Genomic DNA, 19,593 nt, shown 5'->3' with positions numbered 1-19,593 from the left:
AAATATACTGTAGATAAGTTGATGTTATCCTGCAATGCTTTCATCTGTAACTTACTGATGCCATGTTAACAAATTAACTTTAGCTCAAAAGGGTCTTCCCCGGTCAAAATGGTCACTGCAGACCCGATGGTTAGTGAGGCACAGTGAATGGACCAGGGGGTTAGGATCCATTTGTAGCTGTAGCACAACTAGCCACAACTTCAGCCTATGCATATCCAAAGGTAATGACTATGAAAGCTACGCAAAGTAGTGTAGCTCAACATTTTGTTGGCACAATTCGAAAATGCGCAATTGAAAATCTTTTAGACAACACAAAGCAGCCCTTTTTGTACTCCAACACAACAAACTTCCCCTGAAGTCCTCTCACCAACTCTCTCACTTGCGTTCCACACCACTGTCTTCCAGGAAAAAGTCACCTCGTGAGATTTCAGAACAAGACTTCACCATTTTCCATAAAGTAGTTGGACACTTGTCCAACTACATTAATAACAATAACAATCGGAGCCTTTCAGTTTAAAAAATGAGCACTTAAAGTGGACATACATTGACGTCGCTATTGCCAAATAGGATTACATTGCAGCTCGGTTCACGGCTGCCAGTTACAGCGTTGTCGCTCAATACTGGACCAATTGCAACGATTTTTGTTCACATTTGTCACTTAGACACAAATCCATGGAAAATTGGGTCCAGATTAAAAAATACTGAAATTCGCCTTTAAGAAGGACATACCAGTGCAGTCATTTTCTCAGGATTTTGGTAAATATATCATTAAACATAGCTGTTTTTTTTAGAATGAGCACTATTTAAGGCTTTTGTTTACCTTTAATCAACAGCCCATTCTTCAACTGCTTTTGGTTTTGAGGTGTGATTAGGCTATGACATTAATTATTCAATTTAAACACTTGAAAAAGTGGGAAAAAACGTTGATGCGCTTGCACCCTTGATTTAAGATTTAAGGACTTCGCTTCTTAAAAAGTATTTTTTTGTGTGTTATCTGTTGCTGCTGCAGTGGCCTTGTAGTAGTACAGTGGTAGCAGTAGCCTGCTATTGTCCTATATCTTCTGTTTTGCATTTGTTTTACTTTCTCTTGATAGCTACAGTGAACGTTTGGCAAAGATAAGAAGCTAGGGAGGTGTGTGTGTGTGTGTGTGTGTGTGTGTGTGTGTGTGTGCGCGCGCAAGAGAGGCAGAAAGCGTTTGTGACACTAGTGTTCCTGACACACAAAGGAGAACATACACTCCATAAATCACAGCCGTTATTGTGCTGCAGAGCCCAAACTCTGCAAGTGGGAGGTTGAGAGGTTGAACTACTGGCTTGAACTCGTGATTTACAGAGAGGTCTTTTCTCCCAGAGGTCAGAGGTCAAGGCCTAATAGTCATGCCTAAGCTCGTTGCTCTTAGCAGTGAAAGTCTGGAGATTGTGCAGTCCTCTCTGAGTTGTTGAAATTTTAAAACCCAAACCCATAACTTGGAGCTCTTAGGTTTTTACTCTGTGAATGGCAACATAACTAGTTCAATATAATAACATTTGTACACACACAATTGTGTCTAAAATGAGGTAAGGCCGCAGGTTTTAAATAGGTTTTTAAGGATACTGAACAATAGTTTGACAGTTCTTTTGCGTTATCACTTAAGGGCTAACATCTCCAACACTCTTGTGGGTTAAAAAATGCCACTTAAATTTTTTTTAACATGTCAACTGCTTTCATTTCTTAAACTGACACCTTAACATCAGGAGTTGGGGTCCGACCCACCAGAATCTGAATCAGAACACTCAGTAGTACTTAAAACAAATTTGCCTTGGTGGTTGGTGCATACATACATAAACATAAACTTATTAAAAGGATAAAAACAATAAATGTAAAAAACACGATAGCCTAAACATATATGCACAATCTAACTGCAATAACAATAAGGAAAGAAGGCTGTATGGTTTAGTACAGAATGTGCCAAAAATGTTGAGGGAATGTGCAAAAGTTCAAGATATATAGTATGTGCAATGGTCAGGTATATATCCTTGTCCAGGTACAAGGACCACTGCTGAGTGCAAAGACACAGGGCCACTAGAGGCGACCGCTGGTACTACCGTTAGGCCTCCTGCACACTGGCTGCGTGGCGTGAGCATGGCGTTTCTGTTGCGTGTCAGTTGCGTCTTGTCTGTACACATGTATGTTTCCCATTGATAAAATGAAATAATAGCGTGTTCTTCAACTTTATTTTGTCAATATTTTTGTGTTTGTACATTTGTTTGCACATATTTTGATATATATATATATATATATATATATATATATATTTCAATTCCCTTTCCTGAGATAATAAAGTCCATGTTATTGTTTTATCAGAATCCAATTGAAATGAAATGAAAAGCATAGGCTATCCTGCAGTCCAGCATCCCTCTTTCTTTCCCTGATTAAAAAGCTGTAGGTGACAAAAATTACATATAAACCTCTTTTCGTATTCTATTTTGCCTGGAAACGCTTCCAACATGCTTGCGTGTCACGTGAAAAATAGGCGTCGGTCCTATTTCTAGCATGCATGCGTTTTCGGCGTGGCTTGAGCTGCGCCTGAGACATGCATGTCACGCAGGCAGTGTGCAACCTCTAACCTGTTCACATGGGAGCCAAAATAAAAAACGGACCTGCCACGCAGCTGACATGCTCACGCCACACAGGCAGTGTGCTGGAGGCCTTAGGGAGGAGGATGTGGTGCTGTAAGAGGCCTGACCAGGACCATGGCTGGGTGTGGGACAAGGGGACACTGTGAGCCCTAGCCAGAGCCTGCTGCCATCACAGGGAGTTTGACTTGCTGCAACCACTGGGGACGGGCTAAGACCACCATTAGGGGTGGGTATATGGTGCAGATGGAGACAGGGCTAGACTTGGTTGGCTCTTTTATACAGAAATGGATTATAATGTGTCTATTACACTACCGATATTACAGGAAATTACTTAATGACTGCCAATGAGCGTAATGGCAGATTCTGTTTTTATTTCTTGTTTCCCTCACCTGTGTTCTTTAATAATAGCTGACAGGCACCGGCTCCAAAAACTGAAGAAACAGCAATAAAGCAAAAGCTCACTGTATCGCCTGTGACTGACACAATCCTATGCCGTGTGTGCGCTGCAGGTGTAGCCAGTTAAAAGATACATTCCGCGGCACATCCGCTCCGTGAATGGTCCGCATACGTTACGTGTGCAGTGTAGCCAAAGCGTTAAGATAGCCCAGAAGTTTGGGGTCGGGGCCATATTGACCCATCGGTGCAGGTGGTAATGATGTACTTTATAACAAATCAACTTTCTAAAGAGCTGGAGTGAGTGAGTTTGTGAAACTGCTTGTTTTCTCTCTTTATGAGCTCATCTCCAAATGCTTGAAATTCCCTAATGCTAACTAATGAGAAAGATGTCTGTGTGTTATCTTTGCTAAAGCCCACAAGTGTGACTGGCATCTCTCTTTTGCCTTCATTCATTTGTGTGTCATACAAAGGTCTTTCACTTTCCAAGCTTATGTACATGTACTGCATACCATTCTTCTTCTTTCACTGAGTTCCATCAGGCTTTAAAAGGTCTTGACCCCGACGTGATTTGAACACGCAACCTTCTGATCTGGAGTCAGATGCGCTACCGTTGCGCCACGAGGTCCTGCTCAAGTCCCAGACATTTGAGAGGTACATCTAGCCGCTGATATTCTCCCTGTAGGAATTGTAACACTTGCAGCAGCTAGTGCCGCAATCATCAAACACACACAGGCACATGCTCTCTCTTTCTCACACACACTTCCTCACACTCTCCTCCCTCAGTTTCCTCCAGGGCACCAGTCTTTGTGTGGTCTTTGACAGGAACAAGCAACAGACAACAAAAAAAGACAGATAATGGGGCGAAGAGAGCTATTGTCTGGGCTTATGTTGCAAGTTTGTGTGTGTGTGTCTCTGTGTGTGTGACACAGAGAACAACCACCTCTCTGTTATCCCTCACCTCCTACAGTGGATCAGATAAAATTATACCTGATCAAACTATGGTTGTGGTATATCACTCACACAATGTATGAATGAATGAGTAAAGCTCACTAGTGACTAAACAGGTCACTGGGGCAGGAGACAATACACACTGGCACACCCTGCATATCTGCTCATATATGCTCTGCCCAATACAAAAGTATTTTAGCCTGCAGATCTGATCAGTGCCAACATAGTAGTGATTATTCTCTGACTGCAACACTGTTTTCACGTCTTTTTTCTGTGTGTTAAATGTAATTTCATTGCATTTGCAACATTTTGCTACACATGTACATGTACATACTGCCCATGACACTTAACCAGCATGTCTGGCTCATTTTGCTCTACTGCTGTTCTGTTTGCGACCCTCTCATCTCATTAAAGTGAAACCAAGCATGCTGTACATTCCTGTGCTGTTACATTTGGCAATACTACACAAAGACAATTCAAGCCACCACCCTTTACGTTTGCACTTTATAGTGAGTTTTTGACTCCAGTGACAATATTAGTAAAACATTTTGAAGACATGATGGTCAGCTGGGAGGACATGTAATTAATATGACGGGGTTTAATTATAGTCACGCTTGATTAATAAGTTCTCAAGTAATTGCAGTATGGTGCTAAACCTGTCAAGTGTCATATTTCACATTTTAGTGTCTCTGTTGGCATCTCATGGTTTCATCGTGTCATGGAACTAAAAAAAAGTGGCATTGCAATCTTAATTTCATGATGCTTTTAGCACTGTGAAGCGCTTCAGTTGACGTTCAGGAGTTGTAAGGTTGACACTTTGTACCTGACCTGAGACTGTTCAGTATACTTCCGCAGGTTTTCAGTAATATTTCTCTGTTTGCAGTAAAGTGGACTTATATTTGCTGTCCTGACATTTCACTCAGCTTTTCGTCCAACCCCACACGTACATGCCTCAGATTGTCTAATAATGCAGTGCCGGCCAGCTGGTTTTGAAAGCTAGTTACATACCAAGTTACTCTCAGGACTTGAATAGTGATTGGGTGTTAATTTGGTCTGGGAAGGGAAAGCCCTTTCTCTCAAGTGACCCTAGGTTGTACTTGAGCACAACAACAGTATGGACGTGTTGTGTGTACCTGATGAGGGTTTTGTTCCCTGATGCACATAACGTTTCCATGGTAAAAATGACTGTTATTGCCACAATCAAAGATTAATTTCCAATTTCTTTCTGGAAGGACTTTACACTGGTCCCATATATAGAAGACAGAAAGCTACATGACTGTGCAAGAGCCAATCTTGCAGAACGTGTTGATTTAGTAGCAGAGATGATGGTTGGCTGCGTAGTGTGCTAACACTTCATCAACTCCACAGCTGTCCTCCCTTACTGCTGTTACTGTACACATTCAGTAATATAAATTACTCTGTCACAACGCACTCTTTGTTGGGAGTATATTCCCCCTCTATGTTTCTCTTCCGTCCATTTGCACTGGCTTTCATAATACATGTATTCAACGTTTGATTAAGCCCATGTGTTCGAATGTGATAGATGTGATTAAATTTCATTTTACTTTACGTTGATGCTAAACTACTGACAAACTCAGATTTTCGATGTTATCAAGCATATACTACATGCTTATAAATCTTTATATTTAAAGAATTCTACTATGAATTCATTGGATTACATAATATCTTTTAAGATAATTCAAGTTCAAGAGAATCCTTGTAAAAAACTGAGTTGCATGAGGGACACATGAGATTATCATCCCTCACTCAGGAAGAAAAATTATGTTTTGATTATGAATACAATAATAAAAGACATTTTCTACATATTCTCAGCACGGGCCTTGAGGATTGGAGGGAAAGAATTAATGATAGTCAGAAGTACGCCAAACAGGGAATTTGACCTTTGGTTTTTTTTCTGAGCTGAATGGCTAACATGACCAGCTGTATCTTCCTAGGAGGTCTTACTAATACTTACAAGTATCCACCAGGGAAACAAACTTTGAGCTGTGTGTGTGTGTGTGTGTGTGTGTGTGTGTGTGTGTGTGTTAGAGAATTAAGGCCTTGGTATTACACCAAAGCATTCAGAGATGACCCCCAAAACACAAAATCCAACCCAATCTCAGTTAGTGATGAATTCCCTGCTAATACTCTTGTAAAGAAGAGTCCTTGAACTGATTATTCTTGGCTTGCTGGAGGCACAGCACTAGATATAAGTACGGTGGCCCTGAGAGGCCACAACACGGAACATTAACAAAACGCACGCAAATAAACCACAACACGCAACAAAAAGAAAACACACGCAAATAAACCACAACACGCAACATAAAGACAACACATGCAAATAGCCCACAACACAACGGAAGTGTTTCCAGGGGACACTTTTAAGTGATGCACATGTGGCTGCAGATGGTTATGACCTGGACACAGGAAACTTCTAACTGAATAATTATATCTAGATGCTACCTGTTTTAATAACTCGTTAGGTATACAAAAAGACATTAACGAAACATGTATCTTTATTATAATATTTATTCAAACATTACTATATACTGTACACAAGTATATTCAACATGAAGGGCGATCAGACACAGCTGCCGATGATGGTGTTGCTTCCGGACTGCAGACAGAAAGAGAAAGCTTTAGGTTAGTCCAGTAGTTATTCAACCTGTCCTAGTAAGATTAGAATTGTATCACAAGTATATTTAAGCATACTGTAACATGAAGGTACTTCATGTAATGGTGTAGTTTCTTCATCATGTTCTTAACTGACAACTGTTGACCATTTAACACACGTACACCTACCTTTGCTGTGTTAGTGGGTGTTTACCAATGGTGGTGTTATTGTGACTTTTCATATGTTGGTTGTAGCCTTGTAGCTTGTGTGTTTACAGTACTATTTAACCTTTCTTACTTGCAGTATACGGCATATCATACTGCCTGTGGTAGCTCATTAGCTGGTAGTGTTTACCTTGTAGTTGCTGATCATATTTTGCACTGCATTTGTCTGAAAGCTAGAAGCTACTGGACAATAAGCTAATGTTACATGCATGCAGTAAACTACAAGCTAATGTAAGCTTAATGTAATTAAGATTAATTAATGCAATTGTCCTTACCGGTAAGTGTTATGACAACTACAAACATGAACTCCCATGAGTTTTTAATTTATTGACATGCAATAAATAAGAGAAAATGACTATTGCTTACATTATAGCCTATCAGTGTCGGTAACGTTACCTACCTAGCCTGGCCTAGCCTACGAAGGACCTGATTTGGAAGGACTAGTCCTACCCAGGAAGGATCCTTGACTTTGAGAAATGGCAGCCACGTGTGCATCACTTAAAAGTGTCCCCTGGAAACACTTCCGTTGTGTTGTGGGCTATTTGCATGTGTTGTCTTTATGTTGCGTGTTGTGGTTTATTTGCGTGCATTTTCTTTTTGTTGCATGTTGTGGTCTATTTGTGTGCGTTTTCTTAATGTTGCGTGTTGTGGCCTGTCAGGGCCACCGTATATAAGGCTCCCTACATCATTTTAACCAAGTCAAATCTAAGCAGCCAGTGCCAAATTCATTTCTTCCATCCCGAGTGAATTTCTGGGATTAAGTTATGTTGCTGAGCTTCTCTCAGAATTTCTTCCCCGTAATCCATCTGAGGAAATAGTCTGGATGAGGACCACGCCAAACAGACATGGGGCGTGTCAAAATGTAAACGGTTGAAGATTTTTTCCCCTGTTTATTGCCAAGTGTCCGTTATTGGTTTGTAATGACTTCCAGATATGGTGATTTGTTTTGCTGTGTCTTTATTCTTAGCTGGATTGTCAGTATGTTATATACAGTGGTGGTATTGTGGTGTAGTTTTGGCAACTTTTCATTCGTCATTGTTCTAACTAACATGGGAACTAAATAATTCTGTCGTTGCTTCTGATGTCTTGCCTTTTGGAAACGTCCCTGATAAACGTGCCATCGTTTCCTTCCTAATAACCTCAGAAGGAAGAAAAATACCACACAGTTATTCCCCTCATGATTTGGACCATTATGCCTGGTGGACCGCATTGGAGTTCAGTACAACAAAGCCGTGCATGAAGGCATTTAACCACAGACCCGAAGACAGCTCCGTTTTGGAGGAAAAGAGACAGAGGGAGGGAAATAGAGTGAGAACAAAATACAGACAAAAGATTAAGGAGATTATTTTACTAACGTGGCGAAGAAGAAAGGACAGTCACTGAACCGAGTGGTTTCTCTTTAGCCTCCTGTCTGACTGACAGGGAGGAAGGAAAATAACACATGGAGAGAATAAGAAGCTTTTATTTATTTTCAACTTTTTGATGCAAAAAAGGCGATGAGAGTTTTTGACCTGAACACAGGAGGGTGGAGGAGTGTTGTCACCTCTTATTAGGGGCTGGGTAACAAATTCAATACTTTTTAGGCACCGACCGAATTGCCTCTAAAGTATCGAGTATCGAAAAATGCCTTTCAATTCAACACCCAGTTTCAATCCCTAAGCAGTAAAGGCTGTTTTGTGCTTCTGCGTCAACTCCACGACGTAGCTACGGCTTCGCTCCTACGGCGTCGTGACCCTTTCGGAGTTCTGCGTCAGGGTTGAACGTGTTTCTTTGCATCGCGGTGCATTTCGCGAAACTCTTTGTTTACCTGTGCGTTGGTGTGTGCCTCGAGCCGGCATGTGTGTGTGTGTGTGTGTGAAAGGGAGTGAGTGATGGCGATTAGCTTCAGAGCAAGTTGTGACTCTAGAGTCATAGTGGGAGAAACAAACTGTTCTTTCTGACCACGGTGGGAAATCTCTAGCAGGAAAAGTTAACCCTCCCCTCGATTTCATGTTGTTTATGGGGAAGGAGAACTATGAAATGAGTCGGGGGAAATACAGCGCTACCAAGCCACGGCCAAGCGACGTGCAGTGTAGTTACATTTTTCAAGAGGTGCGCGTCAAGCTACGGCGTAGGGTCCGGCGTAGGTTTGTGTCTCCACGTACCTACGCACGTAGCAACGGCGTAGATTTTACGCAGAAGTATAAAACAGCCTTAAATCTCATCGGCGTCAGTAAGCCAATAAGCACGCAGCATTCGTCTACCAAGATTTAATAATGCTTGTGATTGGCTATTTAACGTTACATGTCGCAGAGACACGCAGGAAAAACTCTACGTTATGCACAGAGACGGCTCACGTAGTAGGAGCTGAAGAATAAATAAAAAGATTTGTGCCGTAATGTGTAATGCTGTCATCTCTTTTTGTTTTATGAAATTGGTATCGAAAACGGTATTGTTTAGGAACCGGGTATCGAAGTCACGGTGTTGGTATCGGTATCAAATATGTTTTAACGATACCCAGCCCTACCTCTGCATTTAAATATAACTATAAAAACTGATGCATATGACACCTCCTGTTGTGCCTGTGTCACAATAATCATGTCTACTGCCACAGGGAGAAAGGTATGAGTCAAGTGCTTACTTTGCAGGCCAGCCAGCAGGGGATTACAATATTTTATAACTGCTATCATGATGTCAATCCATAGCCGTGTTAGAGCCCCTGTGTGCCAGATGACTGGATCATTATATGAGCCACGTGGTGATTAGATCAGCTGATTCCTAGGAGAAACAAGATGCTAATTCCTTTGGCCTGGCAATGCTAACATGCTGTATGGCTTTACTTACATAAGGCTTCAAATCCTAAGTCTATATGGTTCTAATAAAGCTGATCTCATTACAGAGCTAATAGTTTCTCTTTTTTGTTTCTTCCAGGACCCCAGCTACTGGGTCCAGGTCCACAGGTTGGAACATGGAGATGGAGGTATTTTGGACCTGGATGACATGCTGTGCGATGTGGTGGATGACAAAGATAGGGTGAGTCAATGTGTTTGCATATTTTATTCATTTGTTTATTACCCCCAAACATTTCCAGTTTTGCCACCTCTTCTCATTTTAATTCACATTTTCCTTGTGCAAAAATATTTTTGATTGTGTCTGCTGTGCTGAAACTTTGAGCACAAAGCTCGGGCAGTACTACAGAGAGATTCAATAACGTGCTGATGATTACACCTGTCTGCTTTTACTGTCTAATCATGACTAAAACATTACAGAACAGAAAACTACTGCACACCACCTGCTTTTTAATCATTTCTACCCACTGGCAGTCCTCCTTTGCTTTCAGGGCTGAATGATAGTTCTGTCTTCTGTGTTGCACTCAAGGCTCCACTTTGATGTGTATGTGACGGTGTGTGTACTGTACTTTCAGTATAAGTGTGTGTGGGCAAAAACTATGTCAGAGGCAGCATGATATCATCCAACCCATTAGATCAACTGTAAATGATTACCCACAATCCCACTGCATCCTACCCATGGGAACAGTGCTGACTACACCTGAGTCACTAACTGTTTGGCTTTGATGTTGGGCCAGTTAGTGAGCTATAACCCCTCACAAGCACACTTTGAGTGTGATTTTTCGATTGTGTGTGTGCATTTGTTGTACATGCATGAGAGAGGGAGATGTAAGGTGTGCATCTACACACCTTACAATGACTGTGTGGTAGGTGCCATGGTTACGCATCAGATGGGATCAGTGATGGGAGCAGCTGTTTTGCACCTGCTGTCTGAAACACTCCTTTATCCTCTCCTTTCCTATCCTCTCTTAATTTTTGATTAACAAAGCACATTTTTATTTGTTTGTTATTTGTTGTGGTTTTTATTTATTTTATTTAGGATTTCTTTTTCTTGACTTGGTTTTGATTTTTGTGATTGTGATTCTTCTCTGAAAATGGTCCAATAAAGGAACTTTATTAACTCCTCTCCTCTCCTCTCCTCTCCTCTCCTCTCCTCTCCTCTCCTCTCTCCTCTCCTCTCCTCCCCTCCCCTCTCCTCTCCTCTCCTCTCCTCTCCTCTCCTCTCCTCTCCCCTTCTCTCCTCTCCTCTCCTCTCCCCTTCTCTCCCCTTCTCTCCCCTTCTCTCCTCTCCTCTCCCCTTCTCTCCTCTCCTCTCCTCTCCTCTCCTCTCCTCTCCTCTCCTCTCCTCTCCTCTCCTCTCCCCTTCTCTCCCCTTCTCTCCTCTCCCCTTCTCTCCTCTCCTCTCCTCTCCTCTCCCCTTCTCTCCCCTTCTCTCCCCTTCTCTCCTCTCCTCTCCTCTCCTCTCCTCTCCTCTCCCCTTCTCTCCCCTTCTCTCCTCTCCTCTCCTCTCCCCTTCTCTCCTCTCCTCTCCTCTCCTCTCCTCTCCTCTCCTCGATCTCTCCTCTCATGTAGTCCTGAACAGACAAGAAAAAAAGAAAGAATTCTATTTTTGGAAAGTTATAGTAAACTAAATGAAGACTACTTGGCACATCTACAGTATATGTTCCCCTTGCTGTGAATATCTGCTCCCCCTGGTGGTTGTGTGGGCTTTTTACACCCCACTGATGACACAATATGTACTTTCATTAACATGTCAAACATTTAGCCTGACCAATTACTGTCACAAGCACATTATTTGTATATCACTCTCATCAGTATATTTTTACAGTGATATTCTAAATGTTATGTTACAGATTTACAGTCTAAAACATAAACAGTGATAGTACAGTCACAAGACTGACATACTTTAGTAAAACTCGTATTGGTAGTTGCTGTAAATGACCAGAGAGCATAACTCAGCCGGATGTGGGCCGAGTCTGAGACAGCTAACTTTAGGCCAGTGGAACAGCCCTCTGACTATGTGTGTGTGTGTGTGTGTGTGTACACACAGGATTTTATCTTGGTGTGGGTGTTTGCTTCTTTGTGTGAATGTATAGCTGTTAGTAGTAAATCCAGTCTGTCCAGTTATTTCCTCAGCTACTGCCTCTGTCCCTGGTTCACTCTACTAACAGGAAGGAACACACTCAACACAGTTTACCAGACCTGTTCATTTTAACGCATTGATCACAATGCCGCGCTTATCATTATGAATGTACTATTTCCACAGGCTTCCCAGTCTATGCTGTAGTGAGTGATGTTGGTCTACTGCTTTTGGATATCTCATTAATAAACTTCACTGTCATCTTTCTCTTATCTAAATAAAACCTAATCTGAATTGATTTTCATCTGAAATTGGCTGCATGTTTTAGGTTGTTGCAGGTTGTTGTTTTTGTACTTTGTGTCATGATTGGCCTCAATTATGTTGCCAAACTTGAGCCTGGAGATAACACCACAACCACAATTTGGAATCTCAGTGGTGTTAAAGTTTACATATAACAAAAAAGAAGGGATAATTGAAGCCATATCAAGCTGAAGTGATAGCTATGAAGTATAGTAGTTAGCAGTGCATCATTCAGTTGTACTGAAAGTTTTTAAGGTATGCTATCTATCTACAAGTAATTCAGTGTTGTTCGCATTTCTTGCTGTTAATTTGACAGCAGAGCTGAAAGTTAAGAGTAACGGATGAGCTGTGAAGTCTTTGTGTAATTTCTTCAAAGAGTTGAGAGCACAGGTTTAACGGAACACATCAGATGAGTGCAGTCCTTAAATAATTTTGACCCTGACGTGATTTGAACACGCAACCTTCTGATCTGGAGTCAGACGCGCTACCGTTGCGCCACAAGGTCCCACATATGGCCTTTGGCTCCAACCCAAATTGACATCACATGTTTTACATTGCGAAACTATTCCAACTCTTTGCAGCTTCCTGCTTTTCCTCCTGCCTGCTCACTTATAAAAAGCACGGTGTCATATTTGTACAGTTCAGACTGGGGTATTCAACAGGACTCGGACCCCCTGAGAAACACAAAATCGGCACACTACTACAATGCACAAACACGGTTATGTAGTATCAGTGTCAGCTTTGCAGCTGCAGATAAGCATAATGTATAGTTATGCAGCTCAATGAAAAACACTTCTTATTTAAGTTACTTCCACTGAGATCATGCTTCACTCGTCTGGTATAAGGGAAGCGTGATTAGGTTGGTCGGTAATTAGTTTAAAATGTATTATTAACGCTAGCAAAAAAAAGAAAACAGCAAAAATGATATATTACAACTGAGTTTATAGGTTGGTAGATGCTGGTAAACTGCCATATTCAAACATTCAATTAAGACTGATCGTCCTGACTATATATTGACTGACTGCTGAGGTCCACTGTTGATGTCCACTGTAAGAAATTATTTCAATTCTGCTGTGTGTCACTGCTGTGACTTGGAGAGAAAACAGAGCATGAGTTAATGCACTGTTGTCACTTTGCAAGTTTCTGTGACTCTACCGTTGGGAGCACCCAAGTCTTGCGTGTGTGTGTGTGTGCGTGCATGCGTGCATGCGTGCAGTATGAGGGACGTCTGGTTCAGGTTCAGCAGTCAGATTATCGTGATGTGTTTCATATGCAGTCATAGAGTTGCATGCTGCAGCCTGTCTGTCTCTGCTCCACAGATCTCCAGATTGATGATCTATCTTCCATTACACATGCATGAGGAATATGAGACTGTATCTGTACAGTTGGTTGGTCTTACTTTTGGTTTTGTGTTACATAAATGTTCCACTTGCTGTTCCAAGTTTGGTTCTTGTGTGAAGTTGAGCTCTATGTCCACATTTCCTACCTTTATAAAGATAATTCTGATGAGATTACAGTATTGTGGTTTGTTGGTGACATATTTGCTTGGATCACAGAGGTTACGGAGACACAACTGTTTCTCTGAGCAGGCTGAAAAGCTTTATTTAGACAGAGAGAGCAGAAAAACAGGAGCTTTTAGTTTTATCTCATCCGTCCATGATGACCTAACACTACCTGTAGTATTATTCATTTTCTGTTACTAGTGATGCATTGAGTGTAGTGTGTGTTTGAGTTATTGTCTATAGATTTTCAAGGCTTCATTGATGTTCATTGGCAGTTGCCACACTAGGTTGTTAGTGCACTACTGCCACCAATTGGACTGAAGTGGGAAGTAGTAGATTGGCAGAGGAATAGCTTTTTATTTTCATTCATAGGCCAGTTGATGCAGATAATAGCACACTGTGTGAAATAGCATGTCATTGTTAGGCTTAGGGATAACAATAACAACACTAACTACATACTTAGTATTTACAGCAGGGATATGGGACCACCAAGTACATTGAAGTTATAGACTATGGGATGTAACTCCAATAGCAACAAAATGGGCCTTTGAGTGAAGGTTTTGGCTAGTCTAGCTTTATAAAAATGATACACTCAGAATTGCAGACAAGACTCAGACCTGGATCCCAATTAAGTATTTGAACCTCAACATTTATTTATTAGCACAGCTAGACTGCATTTTGTAACCAGAGAGAACATTTAAACATTTAAATTATATATTTGGTTTGAAATTAGAAGGACTCGACCAAAAATGTAGCACTTTAGAATTTATTTTGCATGTCATGTATGCATCGGAAGAAAAAAAAAACCTTATTCTCCTCAGGCTAATTTGTCCTAACTCCTTTCCAACTTTTTCCAGTTTCAAGTTAACTGATACACAGCAGTTTAAAAAGAGAAGTGAATGTGATTGAGAACCTAACGTTTAATCAGAACTACAACACACTTACCAATGTGCGTCCTATGTGTGGGAAAAAAATTGAACTTCAACATACAGTATGATAGTCGGTGCAGTTGTATACCAAGAGACATACACGACTGTTGTTCAGAGTGTAGAAACTGTGGTCTCATGTCTATTTTTATATGGACAGCTTTAAACACACTGCTGATCATTTCCAATGAGACTATCAGCAGGCCTGAATGAGCCCCTAGCCAAATGACACGACCTCATACAGTCATGCAAGAGTGTCTAGGAAGGAGGTGTAAACTTTCATCTAGCTCAAGAGCCTTAGGTTAGACTTTTGAAAATTCCTCTGATAGCTATGAAATGGCTGGAAATGGCTGTGATACAGACACTTCATCCATACAACAGATGGCAATGTGGCAATGAAAATGACTCCTGGTTAGGAGATGGCCTTAGGTAAGAAATTCACAATATGCGTCTGCTGAAATGAGTTTATAAAGGAATGAATGGGTGTGATATGGCCAATTAGATTAAATTAGATTAAACTTTAATGGTCATTGCAGGGAAATTGGGCTATTGCATTAGCATTTAAAATGGTATATAACACTTCAAAACTGTTGTTGTTGTTGTTGTTGTTGTTGTTGTGCGAGACAAACTCATTGTCTGACACAAAAGTGAGCTTGATTCCTGTAATTAAGTCCTTTGAATGTGTGGAATAAGAGTGTGAGTTTCAGACTAATCTGTTAACAAGTGGAGGTCATTTTTTATTTATATTTTCATTGTGTTCATGTGTCCAGTTCAGAGAAGAGAACAAGCAGCGCAACATCCAAAATCTTTTCTGGAGTCAGATTTGCTATTTTTGTTCAAGGTAGGGTAGAAGAATGAGGGGCATTGCATGCTAACAGGATCATAGATGAACATCTAGCTGCACAACGTTTAATGTAAGTTGCCTTCCCTGTCTGATGTCTTATAGTTGTGACTGACCATTCATTTCTTTTTATAAACTGCTTTCTTTTTGTTTCCCCCTTCACTTCAAACGTCAAATGTCTTGTTGTGTCAGTCCAAAACTAAAGATATTCAGTTTAATATGATGCAAAACAGAGAAAAGCAAGAAATCTCTATATTTGATAACAATTTTATGCAATTTTTGCTTTAACGATTAATTGATTATCAAAATATTTGGCGATTATTTTTCTCTCAATAGACAAACCGATTAGTCGACCAATCGTTGCAGCTCTGACAAACATCATTAACCCTTTGCACTTGACTGAGCCTCATCCAACTTGTCAGCTTGCTTAGTGTGCAAGTTGCCATCTAGATATTTTGTCCAAAGGGAGCTGGATAACAAATAATCCTCAGGGGCTTGTTACAGCCTAAGTACCTGAATGAGCGGTTCAGTGTAGCGTGTTTTACAGCAGGTGCATGTAGGCGTGGACCCGCAGCTTGACAGACATTGCAGTGACTCCCGTGAACCACAGAGAGGCACTCAAGCCCAAGTTATAGCCGTCTACAGGATTGTCTGTATACCGTACTTTGCACAGAGTGTGAGTATATATCTTTTGTTTTTGGGAATGGATACTAGCCTCAGAATGAGAGGCACATACTGTAGAGAAAAACTAAAATGCCAAAGACCTATAGGAGGTGAAGGAAGGGGGGGTTGGGAGAAGCCTATTTAAACCTAACTGAACTGTCCATATCTGACCATTTCCTCTATTTGTGCTAATGCGGCCTGTTTATGAGTACCACATCCATGGCTCCTGTGAATGAGCTCTTTGGACAATTGGCATTTTCTTGGCCCCTGAAGTTGGCATTGCCATGGCAACAGCGGTCGGGTGCCAAGTGGGCACCTGTGCTGGGTCGAGATCAAGCCGTGAGTGAAATTAGCCAAGGCTAAAGCAGGGTCCCAGCAGAATTCCCTGGTACCAGAACACTGCCGGGGGAAATCAAAGACTAATTACTCTGTGTGTGTGTGTGTGTGAGTGTGTGTGTGTGTGTGTGTTTGTGTATGTATGTGTTTGTGAGTGAATGTAGCCTCTTTTGGCATAGATTGAAGACTATTGTGTCTGGTTGGCTGTCTCTCACCGACATCTCTCAGACAGTGTTGCACATTCACCTCACACATTGTGAACTACGTATGTATTCTACCTTTACTGTGCCTCTTTCCAACTGATCCATTGTCTAGTGCAGTGGTTTATGAACATTTTAGTGGCTCCGGAGCCCCATTTGATTTCTGCCGTACGGTATGATAATGTTCTGTTTTCTGTAGGGGGAGGAGGAAAGACAGAGAGAGTAAAACCATCAAACCATCCATACGTCCTCTGATCCAATGACAAGACTTGATAGAAACTGAACTTTAATTTATTTTGCATGTACCACAGTTTGATAATCAGTTGACAGACTCTTTGGTTACAATGTGGCAGTGCCATTCCTGGTCATTGCAACAATGTAATAAATTGAATAATAATGTAGTCTTTCTCCTGTCGTGTCCCGCTGTCTCTCGTACCTGGCCCTGCACCCCTATCCCCCCCTCCCCTTCTTCTAGAGCAGAGAGGGGAGGGGCTGCTCCTCAGTCACAGAACAGAAGAGAGAGGTGACTGTTTTGGCGGCCACCAGAGAGAAATACCTCGCGTGCTCGCTGGACAATACTGGTGTCTTTTCTACAGAAAGTCAATGATTTTTCTAAAGAAAGTCGCCAGATTTGTCGCTAGTCACTTTTTTGAAAGAAAAAAAGTTGCTAAGGGGGTCTGAAAAGTCACTAAATTTAGCGACAAAGTTGCTAAGTTGGCAACACTGCCAAACAGGCATGTTTTGAACAGGCACTGCACTAGTGTGTTATAAAAATGTGCCTTACCCATATACTGCCCTCTGGTGGTCAAACCGACAGCTCAGTGGAGGTCTAGCTACTGTGCATTATTTTGATTTGTTTTGTAATCTAATCAAAGGGACCCTGACTGAGTTTGAGTACCCGAGTTTGAGCTCCGCCTTTAAGATGGAATTGATTGTTCTCAGGTAATTAAATGTTTGCTCCGGTGGCATTTGAGAGCTGGAAGCTCTTGGCAACAATGTTTGTGAGTAGCTGCATCATATTTTGTAAATATGGCTATCAACGGACAGGGTTAATTTGACAAAATATTGGTTATTTTGCAACTAATTTGATGTTTTGTCTGTTTTAACAAAATTATTAATTTGAACTATAACTGCCACCGCCTGGTTGTTAATTCTCCAGTGGACATGATGTTTCTAAATGTGCTATAGTTGACTTGATAACGCTCTATAAGCACTAGAGGATGGATACCCGACCCGAGCCCGACGTGACCCGACGGGCCGGGCCGGGTTTGGACAGATATTTAGAAATGATGTTCGGGTTCGGGTCCTGCTCGGTCACATCAGCGTGATAAGGCGTTGAACATTTTCAATTTAAAACAGCTTATTATGTAGGTAGCCCATGGGCCTGTATCACTTGATGCAAAGGTTGTTTTTTGTGATTAATTATGTAGGCTATATAATATGATTGGGCCTCTTGTGTGCGCCTGTGTTAACGTGCGCTTGTTGCCCCGTGTGCGCTGATGCGCTCATCTGTTGACATTTCCGAATGCCTTCCTACAGTTGCTTAATAAAAGCGGACTTTCCACACAAACAAATGTACATGTGTCATTAGTATGAGAAAAAAATGAGATTTTAACTGTGTCGGGCTCGGGCATAAATATCTTAATGCCTGTCAGGCTCGGGTCGGGTTCGGTTACTGCTCTGTCGGATGCGGGCCGGGCTCGGAGAGAAAATGCAGCCCGATCTGCACTCTAATAAGCACCCACTACCCTTCTGGCAGAAGCATGGAAGAAGTGGGGGTGAAATACTGACTGTTTCTCTAGTTTACTGTCAGCCACCAGCACCTGTTTCTGCTCAGAAACAAATCCCTTTAGACTGACATATATCCTCAGACTGACACTGCGATAGAGCAAACATATGGTTATATACCTGAACTTTGAAAGGTGTTACTGCTGATGAAGTTGATGAACATAAACACACACACACACACACACACACACACACACACACACACACACACACACACCTGGCCAGAAAGTGTAAATGTCGTCACCAAGCATAAAATAAACAGACAATAAAATAAAAAAGAAAACTCTGACAAAATGAGACATCACACTTACATGTTCACACAAGAACACACAACACCTCCTGCACACACACACACACACACACACACACACACACACACACACACAGACACTGTGACAGTTTCACACATGCCCACACATATGTACAGCTTCCTGTAGTCAGCTGTAATTAGCCTGTAAGGACCAGAGTCAGCTCTGCAGTATGGAAGCAGAATTTATCCTAACCTCCGATGCTCTGCTCAGAGTCTCGTGGGCGGAAGCGAGCAGTTTTTCATTTCATTTTCCTCTGGGGCTTTGGATTTATTGTCTGTTGCTGCTTGTTTATTGGGTTCCTAGTTTTTGAACTTCACTTACTCGGGGAAGATTTGTTGAGCACTGTTGTTCTTTTTCAGTAACTCCCTCTTTCCCACTTCTACAGTTATAATCCCTCACAGTTGGAAGATGCCTGTGTGCTTTTTTTCTATTAGAAGCTAAACCACAGGCCTTTACTGTTAGCAATTGAATAGTCTTTTCGAGTGCATTAGGGTGGTTTAAGTCAGTAATTGTATTTCAAGAAAATCACTATATAATAGGTATAGCTGTGCTGTATTGTATTATGCGCATATTGTTTTCTAATAAGCAATGCTATCAGAATCAGAATCAGAATCAGAAAGGGCTTTATTGCCAAGTACGTTGCACATACAAGGAATTTGTCATGGTGTTGTTGGAGCATGTCACACATTCAAATATAAGAAGGATAAAAAGAATATAAACAATATAAGTATAAACATATACACACAGTATGTATTAATAACGATAAAATAAATTTAAATAAATAGTAAAATAAGTTAAACAGTAGTAAAAAGGAACGCTACAGCAGAGTAGGTACAGTGGCATGAGGAGCCAGAGGTGTAGTTTGGAGAGAGTCAGGGTGGTTTCCGGGCCTTGTTTCGAAGGCTAGTGGCGGAGGGGAAAAAACTGTTTATGTGGCGTGAGGTTTTGGTCCTGATGGACCTCATCCTCCTGCCAGAGGGGAGTGTCTCAAAGAGCTTGTGTCCGGGGTGGGAGGGG

The 19,593-nt window shown here is 41.5% G+C and overlaps 1 protein-coding gene and 2 non-coding genes across 7 annotated transcripts in view; 1 reads left to right on the top strand and 2 right to left on the bottom strand.

The window, feature by feature from the left end:
- Positions 1 to 19,593, top strand: part of LOC116064851 (partitioning defective 3 homolog) — a 379,664-nt gene that overhangs the window by 39,988 nt on the left and 320,083 nt on the right. For all 5 annotated transcript variants that reach the window (XM_035998104.1, XM_035998105.1, XM_031320165.2 and 2 more), the window contains exon 2: positions 9,712 to 9,813. In XM_035998104.1, the coding sequence (XP_035853997.1) occupies positions 9,712 to 9,813 (102 nt within the window). The remainder of the gene's footprint in view (positions 1 to 9,711; positions 9,814 to 19,593) is intronic.
- Positions 3,569 to 3,640, bottom strand: trnaw-cca. Its single transcript has one exon. It is a non-coding gene; the product is annotated as a tRNA-Trp (tRNA).
- On the bottom strand, positions 12,443 to 12,514 carry trnaw-cca. The gene has a single exon. It is a non-coding gene; the product is annotated as a tRNA-Trp (tRNA).

The sequence above is a fragment of the Sander lucioperca genome, chromosome 23 (genome assembly GCF_008315115.2).
Source record: "Sander lucioperca isolate FBNREF2018 chromosome 23, SLUC_FBN_1.2, whole genome shotgun sequence".
Taxonomy (NCBI): Eukaryota; Metazoa; Chordata; class Actinopteri; order Perciformes; family Percidae; genus Sander; species Sander lucioperca.
The sequence above is the reverse complement of the archived record's forward strand: the minus strand, read 5'-3'. Positions and strand labels throughout refer to the sequence as shown.